This window comes from Staurois parvus, unplaced genomic scaffold (assembly GCF_062004578.1).
Source record: "Staurois parvus isolate SC_StPar_1 unplaced genomic scaffold, SC_StPar_1.0 ptg000184l, whole genome shotgun sequence".
Classification (NCBI taxonomy): Eukaryota; Metazoa; Chordata; class Amphibia; order Anura; family Ranidae; genus Staurois; species Staurois parvus.
This window is the reverse complement of record NW_028317980.1, coordinates 7,227,535-7,250,317: the sequence shown is the minus strand read 5'-3', so window position 1 is coordinate 7,250,317 and position 22,783 is coordinate 7,227,535. Positions and strand designations below refer to the sequence as shown.

Below are 22,783 nucleotides of genomic sequence, written 5' to 3'. Positions count from 1 at the left end.
ATTGCTGCCTTTGTCCTTCTGACACCATTTTTAACCATTTCTTGGTGTCCTGGTGTCGCAAAGGCAGGAAGTGAAGTTAAATCTCTTCAACGGGGACACAGACACCATATAAAAACATACTTCTTCCCCACGTTGTCCAAAACAAAATCTTTAGTTTTGGCCTTTTATAATGTGTTAAATGATTCTGTTCTCAGCATGCAGAGAGTATTGAGATATGAAGAAGACCATACAAAAAACTGTATCCTAGGGGATGTGAAGTGGAATGTGTACAGAGGGGTCAGTATGTGGGGGATGATCTGCATGCAGCTCTTATAAATGAAGGAACACCCGTCCTCGCATTTCATGGAATTCTCGGAATACCAAGCATGATAACTACAATAAATACTTTCCTGAGTGTGGAAACCTTCCTGACCTCCTCCATCACTTTCCGTCCTTATAAATATGGTGATGGGGACTATTCTTCTTTTCTGCGGTTTTGATGTTCAAGGTTGCAGGAGCCTTTCATATGGAGAGGGATGGAGGTCTTCAGGGACCGTAAGCCGAGTCTTGGACTCGTGTGAGCCCCACAATGGCTTCCTGAAGAACATTCTGTTCAGAGCTGAACATTAGGCTTTGAAATGCATACAGGAGACACAGCCTACCTGCACACGGCTTCAAATGACTCTGTACCTTTAAATATGCATGATCAGCCATAACATTATGACTTCTGACCGGTAAAGTGACTATCATTGATCATCTCCTTAACATGGCACCTGAAAGGGTGGTCTTAATGGCATCATGGGCCTCTGGGCAAAGTAATGCGATGGGGCCCCAACCAGCCTGTCCCAATTTGCGCACCTACTCTCACTAATTGAAGTATAAACAACTAATCGGCTTAGATATATTTATTAGCAGTTTCAATAAAACACAATGTTTTCTGGAAAGCAATGTCAGATCTATCTATACAATGAGCTTTTTAATACGCGTTTCTTTCCTCCCCTGTGCTTGCTTATGATCATTCTGCTTTCATTCCTTATTTCATTTTCTCTCTCTTTTGCCCCTCCGCGCTCTCTCGCTCTCTCTCTCTCTCCCTCTCTCCCTCTTTTGGCCTCTCTCTCGTTCTCTCTTGCTCGCTCTCCCTCTTTTGGCCGCTCTCTCTCTCTCTCTCGTTCTCGCTTGCTCTCTCTCTCCCTCTCGCGCCCCCTCGCTCTCTTTCTTGCTCTCTTCCTCTTTCTCTCTCCCTCTCGCTCGCTCCCCCCGCTCGCTCTCTCTCTCTCGCTCTTTCGCTCTCTTGCTCTTTCGCTCTTTTGCGTGCACGCGCTCTCGCTCTTTCTCGCTCTCGCTCTCTCTCTCGCTCTCTCTCTCTCTCTCACTCTTTCTCTCGCTCTTTCTCTCTCTCGCTTTTTTTCCACCCCATATATAGTGCCAACAGTTTGCTCAGCGCTTTACAAAATGAAGGTAGGCATTACAGCTACAATACAATTTGGTACAAGAGGAAACAGAGCGCCCTGCTCTGGGCAGTGTAAGTATTAAACAAGTATGCAGCTAGGAAAAGCCAAAGTATTCAAACTAATAGTAAACGATCCATCTGCCTCCTTCCTGGTCTGTGACTCCAAATATTGAAGCAAAAGGCCGACAGCCAGAAAACTGTACTTTTTAGATGGAGCATTCAGTACTGCAAACCTCCATGTTTCTCCCCAGAAAGGCTTTATTTGACTCTTGACTTAGGCTTGGTATGCAGAACAGTCCAATTGCTGCCTGTGTTTGCAGAGATGACATCCCAGACTCATGTTCTTTACCATCTTAGATTGTAAGCTCCCATGATCACAACCCCCAATTGTATTGTAACTGTACTATAGAGAGCTGTGCGAACTGTTGACTCCATATAAATCCTATATAATGATCCAGTGTGTTACAGCTGACATGATTCTCTTATCTTCCAGATAACACGCAGTGACCTAAAGAGCTTCATCCAGAAGGAGTTTGACCACATGAAGCAGCTGGTACACGAGGAGGAGAAGAAGGCCCTGCACTTTGTGGACCTCCAGGAGGCTGTGGCCTCAGCCCATGTGACTGAAGTCCTCGCCGAGCTCAACGTCCACATGGGCAAGCTAATGACGGAAATGGCGGAGATCACACGGCAGCTGAACAGCTTTAATCAACTGGTAATGCAGAAACCAGAGGTAATCTGTGTGAGTGCCTCTCTTGGGACTCTCCGTGATGTACTGCCATGTCTCTGTTGTCTTCTTGTGGGCTGGTGATGGCCTACACAAGACCATAGACTGATTGTCTGAATCATGATATAGAAGGACTTTGCTTACTTAAACAGAGCTCAATCCATTATCTCAATGTCCTTTAATAAAAAAACACACAAAGTGCTGGTTGTGGGATTTTCATGCCGAAAACAGTTGAGCGCAGGTTACAGAATAACAAAAACGAGACGCATAACCATGCAGGATATGATAAGGGACTAAAGGAATCAGAAAGTCTTCCAACCAAATCAGTGCATAGCACAGTAAAGCCTACTCAAAATAGAAGGTATTCCCATGTCTCATTCTATCACATATCCCTTAAAGTGCTTGTAAGCCCTTACATATACCCAGTGAAGTGACTGGCCTCAGGTGATATACTGGGATGAAACAAATCTTCCTACGTAGGTTGTACCTGTTTATCTGCGGTCTTCTCTTCAGCCGAATTTAGTGCAGAATTTATAAAGCTTGTCTGAGCTTTCAGAAAAGGGAGTGGAGAACTGAAATTACACACTACAGAGCTCAGTGTGGAGAGCTCTGAGAGATGATTGGAGGGAAGGGGTCACACCCCCTCTACACAGCACACAGTAACTGCGTGTCTGAGGCTGTCAATCACTGGTTGTGTGCTGGAGGTCCCTCCCGTTACCTTTTGTTTTTCTTGGTGTCAGGAAAACTTGTCAGAAGTGATTCATGCTGAAAGCTGAGGAGCAAAGCAGCACACAGCACACTTCGTGCTTTTAATTGAGACAAGTACACACTATAGAGCATAGGTGTGCGCAGTCTATTGCATTAGGGTGTGCACCCCACATCTCAAACACATTGATCTTCCTGCCAGCACAGTCGTAGAGAAGTGCAGAAGCACTTCTCTTATGGTAGATCCGGTCAGAGGGAGATCTTTCCCATCTCCCCACTGGCACACAGAGTGATAATGCTAATGCACACCGGGTGATTACGGTGTGCCCAGGCACACCCCGCACACCCTATGTGCACGCCTATGCTACAGAGGGATATGCTTTGCTCATATTTCATGCCTGAGGTTTCCAACCACTTTAAATAGGAGGATTAGTCTTGTATCGGACCATATAAATATGAAAAAGGAGTGCCAGACCAAAACCAGATGAAATTTTTAAAATAAATAGAAAAAAGATTAAAATTTTAATTGTTGGTAAAAAAAAAAGTCACATTAAGAACAGCCAACGTGCTTCAGGGGCAACAGCTGCTTCATCAGGGCTACAAGAATAAACAATAAACATGGTCATACTAATGAAAAATGATGCCTGGCTTTGTACATGAATATATACCACAAATTCTAGAACATCACATAATAACAACAAGCTTGTCACACGATCTTCTGTTGTCTCATATGAGTTACAAATGTTAAGATACAAATGATATATATATAGTAAAAGTTCAAATAAAGTAGATATATAATGCAAACATATATTTATTATTATTATACAGGATTTATTGCATCAAAAAGAAAATTTGCAAAAAAGTATTGAAAAATCAAACTGCTAAAATAGGACAAAATGGCTATTAGAACAAGTACTAACATCTTTTAACATGGTCCCACTGTATGCAGGAATGTAGCCACACTCTTGCTTGCTACCAGAATGGACTATGGACTGTGGGATCTGTAGTGTACATAGAGCAGTGCACATGACTGCAACTAATGCGCGCTGTCTGTTCCAAACAAATGGAAGTGAGGGGAAAAAGGAAAGGTTTGGGGCTCAACAATATTACAAGGAGGCAGAAAAACACAGTGAAAACATTTCCTAAAACATAGATCACGGCCATTAGGCAGTGAATATTTATGAATTATTTTTGGAGAAAAAGGATAGGTTTAGTGTCACTTTAAGCTGTGGGCATATACCTTGTTTTTTTTACTTTCAGTGTTTATTTCCATGTTCTGCTTTCTTAAAAGTGCATCTGTCACCCCCACACAATGGAATCAATCATATTATAGGCAGTACTCTTAAAGGAGGGGGGGGGGGGAGGGTGGAAGAATGGTGGTGGGGCCTTTACTTTAATTGGATCATCAAAGCTTTTTGTATGGGACCTAGAAGGGCCAACATTAAAATTTGCACAGGAACCCTGGGGCTTTCCTTTAGAATTATTGTAAATTGATTTGACTGATAACATCTAATGTTACCAATGATTGATCAGGATGCTGTCTCTAAAAGAAAAAGAGAAAAAATAGTGATTTGCTTTCTAACGTGAATTCTTCTTTTTCTTCTCTCTAGAACCCAGATGAAGACTCAGGGTAAGTTTGTACAATCACTGTAGACTTGTTTTACATATCGTAAGTGTTTAATGGTTTAGTCCATTTAAAGTCGATTTTTTTTTTTATTCAGCTGTGAGTTTTTCATATTTGCCATTGTAGGTGAAAGATAAGAACCATCTAATTAGCAAGCTGACTTACTATAAAAGGCCTTCATTGGTTGTGTTATAAATAGTCCTGAATGTCCTTATAATCTGCTACAAGACAGCTGAATGAGTCAGAGGAAGAATACACCCCCCTCCCTGTACTAGTCGTGATTTTTAGACTGCTCCAGGAGTCAACAATGAAGAGATAGTGCTGGGCTTTCCTGATGGAAAGCCCAGCATGCCCTGTAAGCAGAGTATCAAATACCAGACAAATGTACAGTGTATTCATTCTTGAATGCTGCTTTCTTTTTTGGTGTTTCTTCTAGATTTGAGGTTATCCAGCACAAGGTAATTACTGCACTTTGCTGTGTGCAGGAGTCTTGTAATAAAGACCTGTCAGTGCTGCTCTCTTTTTGTGCAGGGTGACCAGGCTTGTATCTGCCCCCTATAGTTTATTCATAGCGGTGCTATTGCCTGAGGCCCCCAGCCAGGAACCCCACCCACTGCCTCTCGGGGCATACAGTCTTGAACACTGGCAATACATGATTCATTTTTTTTTGTTAGACCAGTGGTCGAACCAATTGAATGAACCAATTCTCTCATCCACACATTTTATGCGGAGCAGGCAATCATTCCCACTGTGCTATTGTGTTCTGCTGGCAGGGAGCTTTCCCCACCGGAAGAGTACAATGATCAGTGTCCGAATCCAATCGCTGTCCAAATCTTGTAGACTTCTCCTACGCAACATCTCCAAGATACGCCAGTTCTTGGATACCAAAACTACGAAGCAACTTCTTCACTCCCTGGTTATCTCTCGCCTTGAATATTGTAACTCCCTCCTCATTGGCCGACCTCGTCGCAGGCTATCCCTTCTTCAGTCGATGATGAATGTGCTGCCAGACTCATCCACCTTACCAACCATTCCATATCTGCCATCCCTCTCTGCCAATTCCTCCAGTGTCCTCCACCCCTCTCTGCCAATCCCTACACTGGCTTCCCATTGCCCAACAAATAAAAATCAAAACATTAACAAGAACATATAAAGCCATTTATAACTCTGCCCCAAATTACATCACCAATCTTGTCTCCAAATATCACTCAAACCATCCTATCTGCTCCTCCCACAACCTCCTGCTCTCTAGATCCCTTGTCTCCTCCTCCCATGCTTGTCTCCAGGACTTCTCCAGAGTCTCCCCCAAACTCTGGAACTCTCAACCCCAATCTATCCGACTATGGCCTACTCTTCCCACTTTTAGGCGATCTCTTAAAACCTATCTCTTCAGAGAAGCCTATCCTGCCTTAAAATAACGGAATCTTTTATTCCTCCTACCAGTCCATCCCCCACAGTTATTACCTTTTGTACCACCAGCCCCTCCCTCTTAGATTGTAAGCTCCAAGGAGCAGGGCCCTCCTAACCCTCTTGAATTGAACTGTATTGTTGCTGTATTGTCTCCCTCTATATTATAAAGCACCAAGCAAACTGTTACATAGTTAGTCTGGCTGAAAAAAGACAAAAGTCCATCCAGTTCAACCATAAAAAAAAAAAGTTATCCTATACCCACAGTTGATCCAGAGGATCAACGCTATAGAAATCCTGTATTATAATAATAATAATCAGTGTTGACAGCTATAGCCAGTGGCACTGAGGCCCCATTCACATCTGAGGATTGCGAGTGTTTTTTTTTTCGGGGTTTTTTTTTTTTTTGCGTTTTCCATGCCTTAATTGTACTTACGGCTGCCCATTCACTTTAATGGGCTGCCCTACACATGACAAAATGCCGCAAAGTAGTTCCAGAACCTTTCTCAGTTGTGGAGTGTCAGGCATTTTTTCAGTGGGCGTTTTGATGCAATTCTAGCACAACTAACATGCAGCAAAACACGCAACTGTTACCTGCGCGTAGGGTGACATTAACAATTCATGGCACCGCAAGCGAGACCCCTGATTGCGGTGCGTTTGCTGTGTGTTTCCAAAATGCTTGAAAAATGTACATTTTTGTGTGTTTTGTCGTGCGTTTAGGAAATGTGCAGGTGTGGCTACAGCTTGATTGTTTGGGGAAAAAATGGACAGGCTGGTTGTACACAAGTCGATCGATAGATCAACTTATGTACAACCAGCTAGCCCATACACAGGTCAAAATTTGTCCTGTTCCTGCTGAACCAAACAAATTTCAATCCATGTGTGGATGTCACTGGAGTGTGATTAGTACATGCCACCATTAAATCCCCATGGCCCGATCCAGGGGCGGACTGACCATTTGGAAACTCTGGCACTGTCCGAGGGCCTGGAGTCAGTAGGAGGCCCCATGAGATACCCCTGGTACCTTTTTCATAGGCTTTTCTGAGTTTGGGCAAGGACACAGGGGCCCCATGATCCCTTATTGCCCGGGGGCCCCATGAGTAGTCAGTCCGCCCCGGCCCGATCAATCTATGGATCTGAATGTATCTGGGATGGTCATGTGACCACACCTTCTAAAGACAATTTCCAGTACGAAAAGGACAAAAAAAAATTGGACACTGACAAAAGGTTGGAGGACTGGACAGAAGGGGGGCACCAAATATCTTGAATTTTTGGAATCGGCTTTAAAATATCAGTTTATAAACCTGTAAATGTAAAAGCAGAATTTCCTGTAATCAACCTAGATTGACATGGGTAATCGCCCCAAGTGTGTAGGGAGCGCAGAGAACATCTGAAAAGTTCTAACCCTTCAACATTCATAAAATTAAAAAAAAAAATGGGGAGTGATTTTCTACCTAAAGCTAATCTCCAAGATAAGAATCTGTCTTCTAAACAAAAGAGGCATGTGTGGTGTTCCAGATCTGTGCAGTAATCCAATGTGAGACTTTGCCTCTGTAATAAAGACCGCTCACTGCTGCTCTCTCTCCTTGTGCAGGGTGACTGGTCTTGTCTCCACTCCCTCCTGTAGTTTTCTGCAGGCAGCCTGTGGAGGGTGGAGCCTGCTGGGCCCCTCCCACAGCTCTGCTCTCTGCACAGGCTATGTACAGCATAGTGATGATGTGATTTCTTCTGTTCAAAGTAATATCTGGATTTGCAAAGGCATTTGGGCACACAAAGTGGATTTATATCCTTTGTGGCTATTGAGGACTATAGTTAAATGAAAGTTATTTTGCCTGGAGTTCCGCTTTAAACTCTTCCTAGTGCACTCTGTCATTAAACCTGTTATTTTACCTTGTGCAGGCAAATCACCGACCCACTTCAAAGCTGTATTAAACCCAAAAGCAAACATTTATTATATTGGTGCTTGCCAATTCTTGGATGTGATGGTTGCATTAGCTTTCTTTTTTAAAGTGTAAGTTCGCCTTTAAAGGAAATCTGTAAAGTGTCCTTACACTGGACCCCACCGTCCCGCTGTACCAGTGTCCCGCGATCCTCTGCTGTCAGGCACCAGGACACCGTTTCACTGGTCTGGGGATTTAAAATCCTCCTGTCTTTCTCTCTTCCCAGCTTTGACAGGATGGGCTAAACAGATTCTGATTGGTCGGCGCCATATATGTGATGGTGCTGACCAATTAGATGCCTCATGTGCATGCACACTGAGAGGTACAGATAGGAGATTAGGCTGCAGAGATTTCAAATCCCCAGACCAGTGAAGCTGTGTCCCGGTGCCTGACAGTGGGGGATCGCGGGACACTAGTACTGTGGGACCAGAGGGGATGTGGAGGGGGTCCAGTGTAAAGTCACATTACAGAATTCTGAACTTACACTTTAAGCTTTATTCTTTTATTTTCATGTGGTGATCTGGCCGGTAAGTCTGTATTTCAAAAGCACATGCTCTCCAGCACAATATATCAGTTCACATGGAAGAGACAAACTATTTAACACTGACAGGGGTGCTTACAATGATCAGCTTTGTTTGTCTAGACTTTGGCTTCAGTTTTTTAGTGTATTCAAATCTGCCAGTGCATCTGTGTTAATGGCCAGATCCAGGGGCATCCCTAGGGTTGGTGTCACCCGGTGCGGTAACACTTGGTGACACCCCCTCCGACGATCCCCGCAGAATGGATCGGATCTGCGGATTGAGCATAATGGATCGGAGTCCATTATGCTCCCCAGTCCACAAATCTGATCCATCCTGCGGGGATTGTCGACTTGCTTTACAACTTACCTTTTCGTGGAGCGGGTCCGGTGTCACCCCGTATAGGTTGCATGCTGATGATCCCCGCAGGATGGTTCGGATCTGCGGATTGAGCATAATAAATCGGAGTACGATGCATTATGCTCCCCAATCCGCAGATCCCATCCATCCTGCAGGGATTGTCGGCTTTCTTTACAACTTACCTTTTCGTGGAGCGGGTCCGGTGTCACCCCGTATAGGTTGCATGCTGACGATCCCCGCAGGATGGATCGGATCTGCGGATTGAGCATAATGGATCGGAGTCCGATGCATTATGATTCCCAATACGCAGATCCCATCCATCCTGCAGGGATTGTCGGCTTTCTTTACAACTTACCTTTTCGTGGAGCGGGTCCGGTGTCACCCCGTATAGGTTGCATGCTGACGATCCCCGCAGGATGGATCGGATCTGCGGATTGAGCATAATGGATCGGAGTCCGATGCATTATGATTCCCAATACGCAGATCCCATCCATCCTGCGGGGATTGTTGGCTTTCTTTACAACTTTCCCTTTTCGTGGAGCGGGATTGGTATCACCTGGTGCGGTAGGTGTCTCCCGGTGCGGTGCGCGCCCCCTGCACTTGCCAGGGGATTCCACTGGCCAGATCAAAGGGTGAAAAAAGCCTAAAAAAAGAAAACTAATCTAATAATTGGTATTATGCAATATATTCCATTTTTGGTTTAATAACCTTTTTAAGGGTTTTGAATTTATATATAGAAAAAAAGTCTGTAAAGTGAAATGACCTATCAATCAAACAATATACTGTATATTTAATTTTTCTGCTTTAAATCAAGCAACTTTTTTTTTTTTTTTCCTTTTTTATTCGATCTCACTGGACTTTGCACATCATCATTGTTCCTTGTTTCGCCTTATTAAAGTATTCCAAATATAAACTCCGTGCAGGCCGCCTAGTCATTATTTCATAAGCCTCTTATTAGGAGCACTTGTGTTTGTGTTGGAGCTATTAGCAGGCTGTGTAAGCTGTCAGTGTGACGGAGTCCAGACCCAGCCATGTATAAATACAATGTACCCCTCCACTACATCCACCTCTAATCAGCCGCCTGTCACTTTCACAGTGTTCAGAGAATGTTCTATACAATCATAGGGTGATGTGGTTTGTAATGAGTGCTCTGCGGTGTAGAAAGTGGCGTGTTTTATATGTATGCATTTGTTTTATACCGGCATTGTACACCTGCAGGGAACAAATGGAATGGAAAAATACACGTTGTACATTTCTGTAATACAGAACACCCCCACCCTCCATTCTCATCGCTATAACATAGAGGGGAGGGGGTTGTGTAGTCCAACAGGGAGAACTCTGGCAGGGCTGATAATGCTGCTTGGGATTCCAGTGCAGCAGTGGCAGCGTTGTCAGCCCTGCCCAAGTTCTCCCTGTTGACAACGCTGCTTGCCCGAGTTCTCCCTGCCGACGACGCTGCTTGCCCGAGTTCTCCCTGCCGATGACGCTGCTTGCCCGAGTTCTCCCTGCCGACGACGCTGCTTGCCCGAGTTCTCCCTGCCGACGACGCTGCTTGCCCGAGTTCTCCCTGCCGACGACGCTGCTTGCCCGAGTTCTCCCTGCCGACAACGCTGCTTGCCCGAGTTCTCCCTGCCGACGACGCTGCTTGCCCGAGTTCTCCCTGCCGACGACGCTGCCTGCCCGAGTTCTCCCTGCCGACGACGCTGCCTGCCCGAGTTCTCCCTGCCGACGACGCTGCCTGCCCGAGTTCTCCCTGCCGACGACGCTGCCTGCCCGAGTTCTCCCTGCCGACGACGCTGCCTGCCCGAGTTCTCCCTGCCGACGACGCTGCCTGCCCGAGTTCTCCCTGCCGACGACGCTGCCTGCCCGAGTTCTCCCTGCCGACGACGCTGCCTGCCCGAGTTCTCCCTGCCGACGACGCTGTTTGGGATTCCAGTGCAGCAGAGGCAGCGTTGTCAGAAGGCTCACTGGACGTCCGGCATATCAGCAGATATTTTCCTGTGGTTGCAGCGTTTTGAAGGGATGAAACATAGTGGATGTGCCTGTATTGCAGAGATTATTATTATTATACAGGATTTATATAGTGCCAACAGTTTGCTCAGCGCTTTACAATACAATTCAATACAAGAGTGTTAGGAGGGCCCTGCTCCTTACAGTTTACAATCTAAGAGATATAATCAGGGATTTTTTTCTCAGTGGGAACGTGGGGAGGAACGCAGTTCCGGCACCTCTGGCATTGAATGGGGTGCTGGGATTTGCTGGAGGGTCTACTGATGCCAGCTGCTGGGGGATATGCTGTTGGTGGGGAAGTCTAATGTTGCTGGTGGGGGATTTATTTTTGCTGTAGGGATCTTATGTTGCAGGGGGAAAATTGTTGCTGGGAGCGATCTACTGTTGAGGGAGGGTCTATTGTTGCTGGCTGATGAAGGGTCTATTGATACTGGCTGCTGGTAGACCTAGTGTATTGTTATATTGGGGGTCCAATATTGCTGGGGGAGGTCTGTTGTTCTTGGTGGGGGGGGGATTTTGAAGCTGGTTGGGTATCTATTGTTGCTAAGGGGGATCTATCGTTGCCTATTGTTTCTGGTTACAAAGGATGGTGCTTGGAGGTGGGTAGGGGGACAGAGACAAGGGGTAATTTGGAAGTGGAGAATACCTGCACCTATTTTATGAGAAAAAAATAGCCCCGGATATAATGAATGTCAACATATGCAGTTGTGCTCAAAAGTTTGCATCCCCTGTGAGAAATCATGAAATTGTGGCATTTATATTGAAAATACTGTATGATTGACCATGCCAAAAAACTGCCTTTTTATGTAAGGATAGTGATCATATGAAGCCATTTATTATCACATAGTTGTTTGGCTCCTTTTTAACTCATAATGATAACAAAGATCACCCAAATGGCCCGGATCAAAAGTTTCCATCCCCCGGAATGTTTGGCCTTGGTACAGACACAAGGTGACACACACGGGTTAAAATGGCAACTAAAGGTTAATTTCCCACATCTGTAGCTTTTTAAATTACAATTAGTGTCAGTGTATAAATAGTCACAGAGTTTGTTAGCTCTCACGTGGATCCACTGAGCTAGGTACTGAGCCATGGGGAGCAGAAAAGAACTCTCAAAAGACCTGCGTAACAAGATAATGGAACTTTATAAAGTTGGAAAAAGATATCCAAAGTCTTGAATACGCCAGTCAGTACTGTTCAATCACAGGCAGTAGAAAGATCGGGGATCTCTTGATACCAAGACGAGTTCAGGTAGACCAAGAAAGGTTGCAGGATATATATATATAATTTTTTATTTCTCTGGGAGGACCTGATTGCAGACTGAAGTGCATCTTATATACAGTGTATACATATTTATATTATGTGTATGTACACACACACACACACACACACGTACACACGTACACACACACGTACACACGTACACACACACGTTCAAAATAATAGCAGTGTGTTGAAAAAAGTGAATAAAGCTGAAAATCCTTCTAATAGCTTTTATTTCCGTACACACAAATGCATTGGGAACACGACACGTTCTATTCCAAATCAAAACATGAAGAAAAATCTAATTTGTGTTGTTCCTCTAAAAAAAATTGAAGAAAAGTGAATATTAGACGGTTCAAAAGAAAGCAGTGTTTGTATTCTTCTTTACAAACTCAAACATTCACTATATAAACTGAAAAATGTTTGAAGATTTTGCTTTCCTTTGAATCACTTAATGAATATTTGGTTGTAGTCGCACTGTTTCTGAGAACTGCTGTACATCTGGGTTGTATGGAGTCACCCAACTTCTGGCCCCTGTGATCAGGTATTCCAGCCCAGGATGATTGGACTACATTCCACAGTTCTTCTCTATTTCTTGGTTTTGCCTCAGAAACTGCATTTTTGATGTCGCCCCACAAGTTTTCTATTGGATTAAGATCCGGGGATTGGGCTGGCCACTCCATAACGTCAATCTTGTTGGTCTGGAACCAAGATGTTGCACGTTTACTGGTGTGTTTGGGGTGGTTGTCTTGTTGGAACACCCATTTCAAGGGCATTTCCTCTTCAGCATAAGGCAGCATGACCTCTTCAAGTATTCTGATGTATTCAAACTGATCCATGATCCCTGGTATGCGATAAATAGGCCCAACACCGTAGTATGAGAAACATCCCCATATCATGATGCTTGCACCACCATGCTTCACTGTCCTTACAGTGTCCTGTGGCTTGAATTCAGTGTTTGGGGGTCGTCTGACAAACTGTCTCCGGCCACTAGACCCAAAAAGAACAATCTTACTTTCATCAGTCCACAAAATGTTGCGCCATTTCTCTTTAGGCCAGTCAATGTGCTCTTTGGCAAAATGTAACCTCTTCAGCACATGTCTTTTTCCCACAGTGGGACTTTGCGGGGGCTTCTTGCAGATAGGTTGGCTTCACATAGGCGTCTTCTAATTGTAACAGTCCTCACAGGGAACGTCACACCTTCTTTCATCTTCCTGGAGCTGATTGTTGGCTGAGTCCGCGCCATTTTGGCTATTCTTCTATCCATTCGAATGGTAGTTTTTTGCTTTCTTCCACGTCTTTCAGGTTTTGGTTGCCATGTTAAAGCATTTGCGATCATTTTAGCTGAGCAGCCGATCATTTTCTGCACTTCTTTATATGTTTTCCCCTCTCCAATCAACTTTTTAATCAAGGTACGCTGTTCTTCTGAACAATGTCTGGAACGACCCATTTTCCTCAGAATTTCAGAGAGAAATGCACTGTAACCAGCATGTACAACATTTGCTGCCTTCCTTCCTTAAATAAGGGCAATAATTGCCACCTGTTTTTCAAAGAATGAATGACCTCACTAATAGAACTCCACACTGCTATTATTTTGAACATGCCCCTTTCAATGAGTGATTCAATTACACAGAATCAGCAGCATGCATGTCATGACTGTTGGGTCTGTTGGATTTCTATTACTCTACTACACCTGCTAGGAAATTATTTGCCATGTAGAAATATCATATCTACCAAAAAGAGATTGATCCGGTTAGTGATGTCTGACTGCTATTATTTTGAACACAACTGTGTATATGTGTGTGCGTGTGTATATAACATTTTATTTATTTTTGCATACTACCCAGACGTACAGCTGGATTTAATCTGTTTATATTTTTCCTTCTGTAATTCCTCCCTTCCCCCTCAGCAACATGCTAATAATATTTTTAAATAAAGCCTTTCTATTTTCATTACATACCCTTTTGTTAACCCAATGCTGTCATTACTGGGCCTCTGTGCTCTTTATGCAATGTAGGCAGATCATGACTGTTGGGTATGGCCGGCAGTTGCTGTGCAGAGCTTCTTGAAAACTTCACAGCACCCAGTCTCAATACTCCTCTAAAGAGTCCTCAGCCCTGATGCAAATAGTGAACTGGCCACTGGGTGAAGTTATCCAGCTACAAAAATGGCTTGATGGGTGGATATTGGTCCGGAGAAGTGGGTGTTCTTAGGCAGACTGTATTTGCATGCAGACCATCCTAGGTAACAACTACATGTGCTGCTCAGCCTCCATGATTGAAAGAACTAAAATCCAATTAAAGAAAGGGGTGGGCCAGGGACAGTCAGGCTAGGGAAAAAAAGAGCTAGATGATGCTGGACGTCCTCCAGCTAGGAAATGAGGCGGGCTCTATCTAACTTGCTGCAGCTTCTAATGTACATTGTGAGAAGCTCACAGTGTGCAGGAAATCAGAGTAGGCTATTTCAGTCCAGGAGAGGAACTCCTGGGTTATATATAAGCAGTGATTATGCCGACACCAAAGGTGGGGGGGGGAGGTGTAATGTGGGGGTCACTCTAATTGCAAAAAAAAAAAAAAAGTTACCAAAAAAATGTAATGGGGTTTACACTGCTTTCCTGATCCCAATTATAGCCCCTTATTGGGACATGCAGGGCAGGTAGGTGACCCCCAATCAGACCAGAGAGCAGTGGCGGACTGACCATTCAGGAACTCGGGCACTGCCTGAGGGCCCAGGGTCAGTAGGGAGCCCCTTGAGATGCCCCTGGTACCTTTCATAGGCTTTTTTGGGTGTGGTTTGAGTGTGGGCGAGAATACAGGGGCCCCATGATCCCTTATTGCCTGGGGGCCCCATGAGTTAGTTCGCCCCTGCCAGAGAGCCTGGATCCTCCACCGAGTTCCATAAATTCCATATGAACGTCCTACAAATTTGGTCACTTTGTTTTCAGGTAACTTTGTTTTCTATATTCTCCTCCTTGGAGCTCGGGGTTTGTTGGGTGTTCACATGGAAATTTCCAGAGCGGAAACTCGTATTGGCAGTCCATACGATGGAACATGAAGGCAGCATAACAACATAGCAAACTGTCATAGAGGAACCGGGGAGGGCGAGGGCTCACTCATCTGTCACCAAAGGAAGAGTGGAGACCTATGGTGACCTAAATACCCCGGGATGCCCCGCCCCAGCTGTAGTCACCCAATCACAGACCTAACCCAGCTGTAATCTGGCCAGACCACATCTTAACCCTTTGTAAACTCTACTCCTTGCAGTGAGACATTCACTCTCTGCAGATGAATGAGGCAGATTAAAAAAAAACAAAACAAAAAAAGCATTCAAAAAGTGTCTTTGCAAACTATAACAACCAATCAGCTGCTACGGTGCCTTGAAAAAGTATTCATACCCCTTAACATTTTTCACATTTTGTCTTGTTACTTCTGAAAGGAAATTGGTTCCACAGGATTTTAGTTAGTGGTATCAGAGTAAAGGGGGCTGAAGACAAATGCCACACTTGTCAAATATTTATTTGTAAAAAATGTTGAAAACCATTGATCATTTTCCTTCCACTTCACAATTATGTGCTACTTTGCGTTGGTCTATCACAAGGGTCTCCAAACTGCGGCCCGAGGGCCAGATATGGCCCTTTGCTACCCTTTATCCGGCCCTTGGGGCACTATTCCTCCCACTGAGAGCAACCATGGAGCAGCACTTCTTCCATTGAAACCAATGATGGGGCACTATTCTTCCCACTAATACCAATGATGGGGCACTATTCTTCCCACTAATACCAATGATGGGGCACTTTTCTTTCTACTGATACCAATGATGGGGCACTATTCTTCCCACTAATAACAATGATGGGGCACTATTCTTTCTACTGATACCAATGATGGGGCCCTATTCTTCCCACTGATACCAATGATGGGGCCCTATTCTTCCCACTGATACCAATGATGGGACACTATTCTTCCCACTAAAACCAATGATGGGACACTATTCTTCCCACTAAAACCAATGATGGGACACTATTCTTCCCACTAAAACCAATGATGGGACACTATTCTTCCCACTAAAACCAATGATGGGACACTATTCTTCCCACTAAAACCAATGATGGGACACTATTCTTCCCACTAAAACCAATGATGGGACACTATTCTTCCCACTAAAACCAATGATGGGACACTATTCTTCCCACTAAAACCAATGATGGGACACTATTCTTCCCACTAAAACCAATGATGGGACACTATTCTTCCCACTAAAACCAATGATGGGGCACTATTTTTCCCCAGTAAAGCCAATGATGGGGCACTATTATCCACACTAAAACCAATGATGGGGCACTATTCTTTCTACAGATACCAATGATGGGGCACTATTCTTCCCACTAAAACCAATGATTGGGCACTATTCTTCCCACTAAAACCAATGATGGGGCACTATTCTTCCCACTAAAACCAATGATGGGGCACTATTCTTCCCACTAAAACCAATGATGGGACACTATTATCCCCACTAAAACCAATGATGGGACACTATTCCTCCCACTAAAACCAATGATGGGACACTATTCTTCCCACTAAAACCAATGATGGGGAACTATTCTTCCCACTAAAACCAATGATGGGACACTATTCTTCCCACTAAAACCAATGATGGGACACTATTCTTCCCACTAAAACCAATGATGGGGCACTATTCTTCCCACTAAAACCAATGATGGGACACTATTCTTCCCACTAAAACCAATGATGGGACACTATTCTTCCCACTGATACCAATGATGGGGCACTATTCTTCCCACTGATACCAATGATGGGGCACTATTCTTCCCACTGATACCAATGATGGGGCACTATTCTTCCCACTGATACCAATGATGGGGCACTTTTCTTCCCACTGATACCAATGATGGGGCACTATTCCCACTGATACCAATGATGGGGCACTATTCTTCCCACTGATACCAATGATGGGGCACTATTCTTCCCACTGATACCAATGATGGGGCACTATTCTTCCCACTAAAACCAATGATGGGGCACTATTCTTCCCACTAAAACCATTCTTCCCACTAAAACCAATGATGGGGCACTATTCTTCCCACTAAAACCATTCTTCCCACTAAAACCAATGATGGGGCACTATTCTTCCCACTAATACCAATGATGGGGCACTATTCTTCACACTGATACCAATGATGGGGCATTATTCTTCCCACTAATACCAATGATGGGGCACTATTCTTCCCACTAATACCAATGATGGGGCATTATTCTTCCCACTAAAACCAATGATGGGGCACTATTCTTCCCACTGATACCAATGATGGGGCACTATTCTTCCCACTGATACCAATGATGGGGCAGCATTCTTCCCACTAAAACCAATGATGGGGCACTATTCTTCACACTGATACCAATGATGGGGCACCCCTACTTACCATCAACCATGAGGCTATGTTTATTCTCACTGATGCTGGGGCCAGGACATTTTCTATCCTCACTGGCCCTAATCCAGCCCTCCTAAAGTCTGAAGGACCATATACAGGCCCTTTTGTTTGAAACGTTTGGAGACCCCTGGTCTATCACATAAAATCTCAATGAAATACAGTTACGCTTTTGGTTGTAACATGACAAAATGTGGAAAATTTCAAGGGGGAGGAAGACATTTTCAAGATACTGCGTGACTTTTTAAGAGCGCAAATCCTGTGACCGTGTGTGCACCAAGCAGGCTCATTCCCTTCTCCGTGTGAATTTTGATTTTATTTTTTGCAACAATTAGCTATACAGTCAGTGTAAAAAAAAAAAAAAAAAAAAAGTACTTTTAGATTTTATATCGTTTAAAGTATATTATTGAGTACAAAAGTAAACATAGTGATTATATTATTATTTCAGGTACTTGTATAGCACCATATAGTATAGTACATTCACATCAGTCCCTAACCCTCAAGGGGTGTACAATCTAAGGTCCTAACTCACATTCATACATACACATACTAGGGACAATTTAGACAGGAGTCAATTAACCTACCAGCATGTCTTTGGAGTGTGGGAGGAAACCAGAGTACCCAGAGGAAACCCACGCAGGCACAGGGAGAGCATGCAAACTCCAGGCAGGTGGTTCCATGGTTGGGATTTGAATCATCGACCCTAGTCCTGCCAGGGGAAAGTGCTAACCATTTAGCCTCTGTGCTGCCACTATGACCCAACCTATAACTACACTCCCCTATAAAAAAAATAATTCCAGCATACTCCAGAATAATTGGTTTCCTGATGGTGACACCAATGGATGACACCATACATTTTTATATTCTTTTTGCAACAATTAACTATACAGTCAGTGTAAAAATTAAGTACTTTATAATATACTTTGAGAAATATAAAATGTAGAGTAAAACAGTACAAATAGCAATTATATGAAGCAACCTATAACTACACTCGCCTATAAAAAAAAAAGTAATTCCGGCATACTCAGAATAATTGGTTTCCTGGTGGCGACACTAATGGATCACACCATACATTATACAATTTTCTTATTCAATTTTCCTTTAGAATTACTTTCAACTATGTATTGCAAGGGCCTGCCTGAGAGCATGCAAATTGAAAGTGTTTAGGTGTGACTTTATTTTATATGGTTTTGGTAAATCTAAAGGAAAATTGTATAATGTATGGCCAGGCTTAAATGCGTATTAAAATGGCCCCTTGTCGATTTCTTTAGAAAGCATGTGACAGGGTGACAACACATGCAAAATTAAGAGATGGGACAGAGTGTTGTCACCGGATAACAGGAAATGCCCAAAGTCACTCTAGTACACTGGTTAGGGTGGCATTGTCCCTTTTTAGAAGAGTGTAAGGAGGTTGTGTCCAGCGATCTCTCACCACTTGGGATTGAGCTCAGGTGTGTTTGGGCATGAGTCTGAACCTTCCTGGCAGGGGAGGACTGACCATTGCGGCATTCAGGCACTGCCTGAGGGCCCCGGGGTCAGTAGGGGGCCCCATGAGATGCCCCTGGTACCTCTCATAGGCTGTTTTGGGTGTGGTTTGATTGTGGGCAAAGACACCGGGGCCCCATGATCCCCTATTGTCCGGGGGCCCATTGAGTTGCCAGTCCGCCCCTGCTTCCTGGGCTTTCAAAGCCAAGATCCAGTCATTGGCGGTGGAGACATTTCCTGCCCCGTAGCTGCAGATATGCAAGGGGTGTGATCCCTATAAATGAGGATTGTCTCTGCTAGGCGGGGAATTCCTCTGCCGTCGGCTTTGGCAGCTTCCCGATGGGTTCCAACTCATCCTAACACCCCTGAACCTTGTGGTGTTGGCAGCCACCTCTCAAGAAACCGGTGATGCCCCTTTCCTCCAGCTCACTGGATCTCTCCAATGGCTGCAGCACCAATTTAAATGCAACAGCATAAGTCCCACTCCAACGCTGTGGCAAGCACTGGCAACATCAGCATCTGTGGCCCAGCAGCACCCTCCAACTGTCAACGCTCACTCCCCACTTGAGACTGCCCCGAGCCCTGGGCTTCTCCTTTCTTTCCTCCTTTCTGCAGCACACTGCCCTCCTGGGACATATAGTCCCATTCAGTTCTCCACTTAATAGATGCGGACTACATCCCCCATAGATCCAAAGGGTTCCCAGCTGTCTTCACGCACACACGCACACACATACACACACACACACACGTTTTTTATATATTGCAAAATATTTTTAAAAATATATATTTTAAATATATTCTTCAGATTTTTAACATATAAAAAAGTAATTTTAACATAGTTTTACATATAATTGGAAATGTATTCCAAAAATGTAGATTTGTATTTTTAAAGACATACAGTATATTTGAAATGTATTTAAAACAAAATATTTTTCATATATTTTGTAAACGCATTTCAACATACAGTGTGTGTGTATATATATATATATATATATATATTGATTTATTGAATATGGCCAAAATTATAGTATTTCAAATATATTTTTCTTCCATGTGGGAGTGTACTCTGTACACTGTACCCGGGGAGGTGGGTAGGGGTCACCCCTAGCGGCCAAGGCTAGAGTTTTAGCCCTGTTACAATCCCTGCGTCCTCTCACCCTCTCTCCATACTGCCGCTCTTCTGCTCACTGGCAGCCAAGGAGAGGAGTATGTGGGCACCTTTTGACAGTTTTCATAGCCCAGTCTGGGCAACTGCAGCAATAATGGCTACACCCACATACACATACTAGGGCCAATTTATACCGGAGTCAAATAACCTATCATTACATCTTTGGAGCGTGGGAGGAAACCCATACAAGCACAGGGAGGGCATGCAAACTCCATGCAGATAGTGTCCTAACCAGCATCTATACCAAGGATCCTAGTGCAGCAAGCTGATAATATCTTGGTGGTTGGATCTACTTTAGTATGAAATTAAATAACAAACCTATTTAAAATATTTCTTGCTTCGAGAAGTGACCTTCGATATTTTTCGCTCTTGATACATTTAGGCAGAATATGTTGTTTAATTATTTCTGCCTCTTTCCTCCTTCAACATGTTTATTGGGTAGAGGAAGCCTTTAATCGAGTTTTGCCGGCTGTGACGGCTCTTTAATTTGACGACTGCTGACAGGTTTCCTTATTAGAAGTAAATCCGGCATCCCAAAAGCCGATGTTTACAGCGATGGAGGAATTCCAGGCTCTAAGTGGCTCTTTGCACGTTCGAGTGACAGAAAAGAGAACAAGGAGCGGCTGATCTCTTCTTGTCTCTAACACCATCCACGGCTATATTTGTAGTCTGGCAACTGGGCCTTGGCCAAGGCTGGATACACAAAGCCTAACATGGTGATCCCACACCAAATCTCTGTCATTGCTATATTCAGAAGCCGTATGCCTTAACCCCTTCCTGGCTACTGGTTCCGAAATAAGACATTTTATCACCGTGGCCATTTCTAACGCTGAGAACCCTTTCTTGACGGAACAACTTTAAATGGACTTGAACCAAAACAGGATCATTTAGAGCAGGGGTGGGCAAACTTTTTGACTTGAGGGCCGCAATGGGTTCATATATTGGATCCGGGGGCCGGACCAAGAGTAGATGAATGATGTGTATGTGTCATCCATAGTAAGTATAGTAATATTCCCCCATAGTAAGCATAGTAATTCATCCCCCATATAGTAATTCATCCCCCATATAGTAATTCATCTCCCATATAGTAATACATCCCCCATATAGTAATTCATTCCCCATATTAATTCATCCCCCATATTAAGTCCCCCCTGTGTCAATTCACTTACCTTTGCTCCGCGCGTTCCTCTCGCCATGTTCCCGCGCCGTTCCGGTGTAGCATGAAAATCTGTCTCCTATGAGGATCTGTCCCCATCGACGTATCTGCGCATGTGCCAGTTTCAGGCATTAGCAGCCGATCGGCGATCTCCGGCACATGCGCAGATACGTCGAGGGGGACAGATCCTCATAGGAGACAGATTTTCTTTCTACACCGGTCTTCAGGGCGGACTGTGAGAGGAGCCTAGCGGGAGCCTAGCTCCGCGGGCCGGATTAAAAGGTCCGCCGGGCCGTAGTTTGCCCATTGCTGATTTAGACATATGATACAACACGCCTTAGCCAAAAGATACATTCGGTGAAAGTCGCATGTCAAACAATCAGCAGATCCAGAGATAGAGGTGGTTGAATGTAAGCAGCCCATAGATTATCCGATTTTCTTTCCTTCCACCACGGGTGGAAGAAATGAAAACTTCTCAGTTCCCCCATCACCACAGTCAGTGTTCATGGGGGAATCCCTCCTGCAGTGTTGTGTTCTGCCGACCAGGGCTGCTGTTAAAAACCACAGGGCCCCATAAAGCCACCCTGACAGCCCCCTTCACCCCTCATCCCCCCCCCCAAAAAAAAGTTGAATCGGCTTCAGTCCTGAATGAACACTGTGAGTGATCGGTACCAATCACTTATTGTGTTCATTCAGGAAAGGAAGGGGCTGGTAAATGTGACTGTATTTACTAGATCCTTCCACCACCCTCCATCCTGAAGGATCCTTTTGTGTATTTGCAGCTGCCGCTGGGAAGCCATCAGCACTGCGGGCACACAGGGGGACCTGTACGAGGCACAAGGAGGTGTAGCGGGGGGGGGGGGGCAGTTGCTGAAACCAATCCCCTGTATGGCTGTGTCTGCAGCAGCTTAAAGCCGGGGGGGGGGGTAGAAGAGGCCAGCTTTTAGCTGCTGCAGAGAAAGAACCATACATGGGATCAGCTCCAGTAATTGCCCTGACCCCATTGCCATGCCAAGCACCCTCCCTGCCCATATTTGATTCACCCAGCTGCCTGGACCCCCCTGCTGGACTGGGCCCTGTACAGGAGTACTGCTAGTACCTTTTTATCCACGGCCCTGCTGCTGACAGGGGGCCTTCCCTACTGGCAGAACACAATGATCACTGCCGGTGGCTACAGCCATATACAAAAAAATCTGACTATAGCTATGAAAAAAACACAAGAGGCTGGTTGTACTGAAGTCCATCTACTTCAGTAGAACCAACCTGTCCATAGATGAATTGACTCTTAGCCAGTCCCTGCTTAACCGGCCAAGATTCGATCCACCTATGGTCATGTTTATATGCATATGGTGAGTTTGTAAGAGTTCAGCCTGTTCCTTCTTACCTCCCAAGCCTCCTTATTGGTTAGTAAGGCTGGCTGTTAAGCTGGTCATACACTGGTAGATGAAAATGTGTGTGAAAATTCATGGTACGTTCGATGACTTCATGAATGTTGCTCCAAAGTACTTTAAAATTTTGAAGGCACCCGTCTTATGTGTTTCATCCAGA

At 44.5% G+C, this 22,783-nt stretch overlaps 1 protein-coding gene across 4 annotated transcripts in view; it reads left to right on the top strand.

Annotated features, from left to right (window-relative positions):
* TRIM44 (TRIM family member 44) overlaps positions 1–22,783 on the top strand; it is a 187,570-nt gene that overhangs the window by 37,013 nt on the left and 127,774 nt on the right. For 3 of the 4 annotated variants that reach the window (XM_089677350.1, XM_089677349.1, XM_089677348.1), the window contains 2 exons: positions 1,923–2,171; positions 4,472–4,491. In XM_089677350.1, the coding sequence (XP_089533476.1) occupies positions 1,923–2,171; positions 4,472–4,491 (269 nt within the window). The remainder of the gene's footprint in view (positions 1–1,922; positions 2,172–4,471; positions 4,492–22,783) is intronic. The other variant, XM_089677351.1, reaches the window with a different exon arrangement.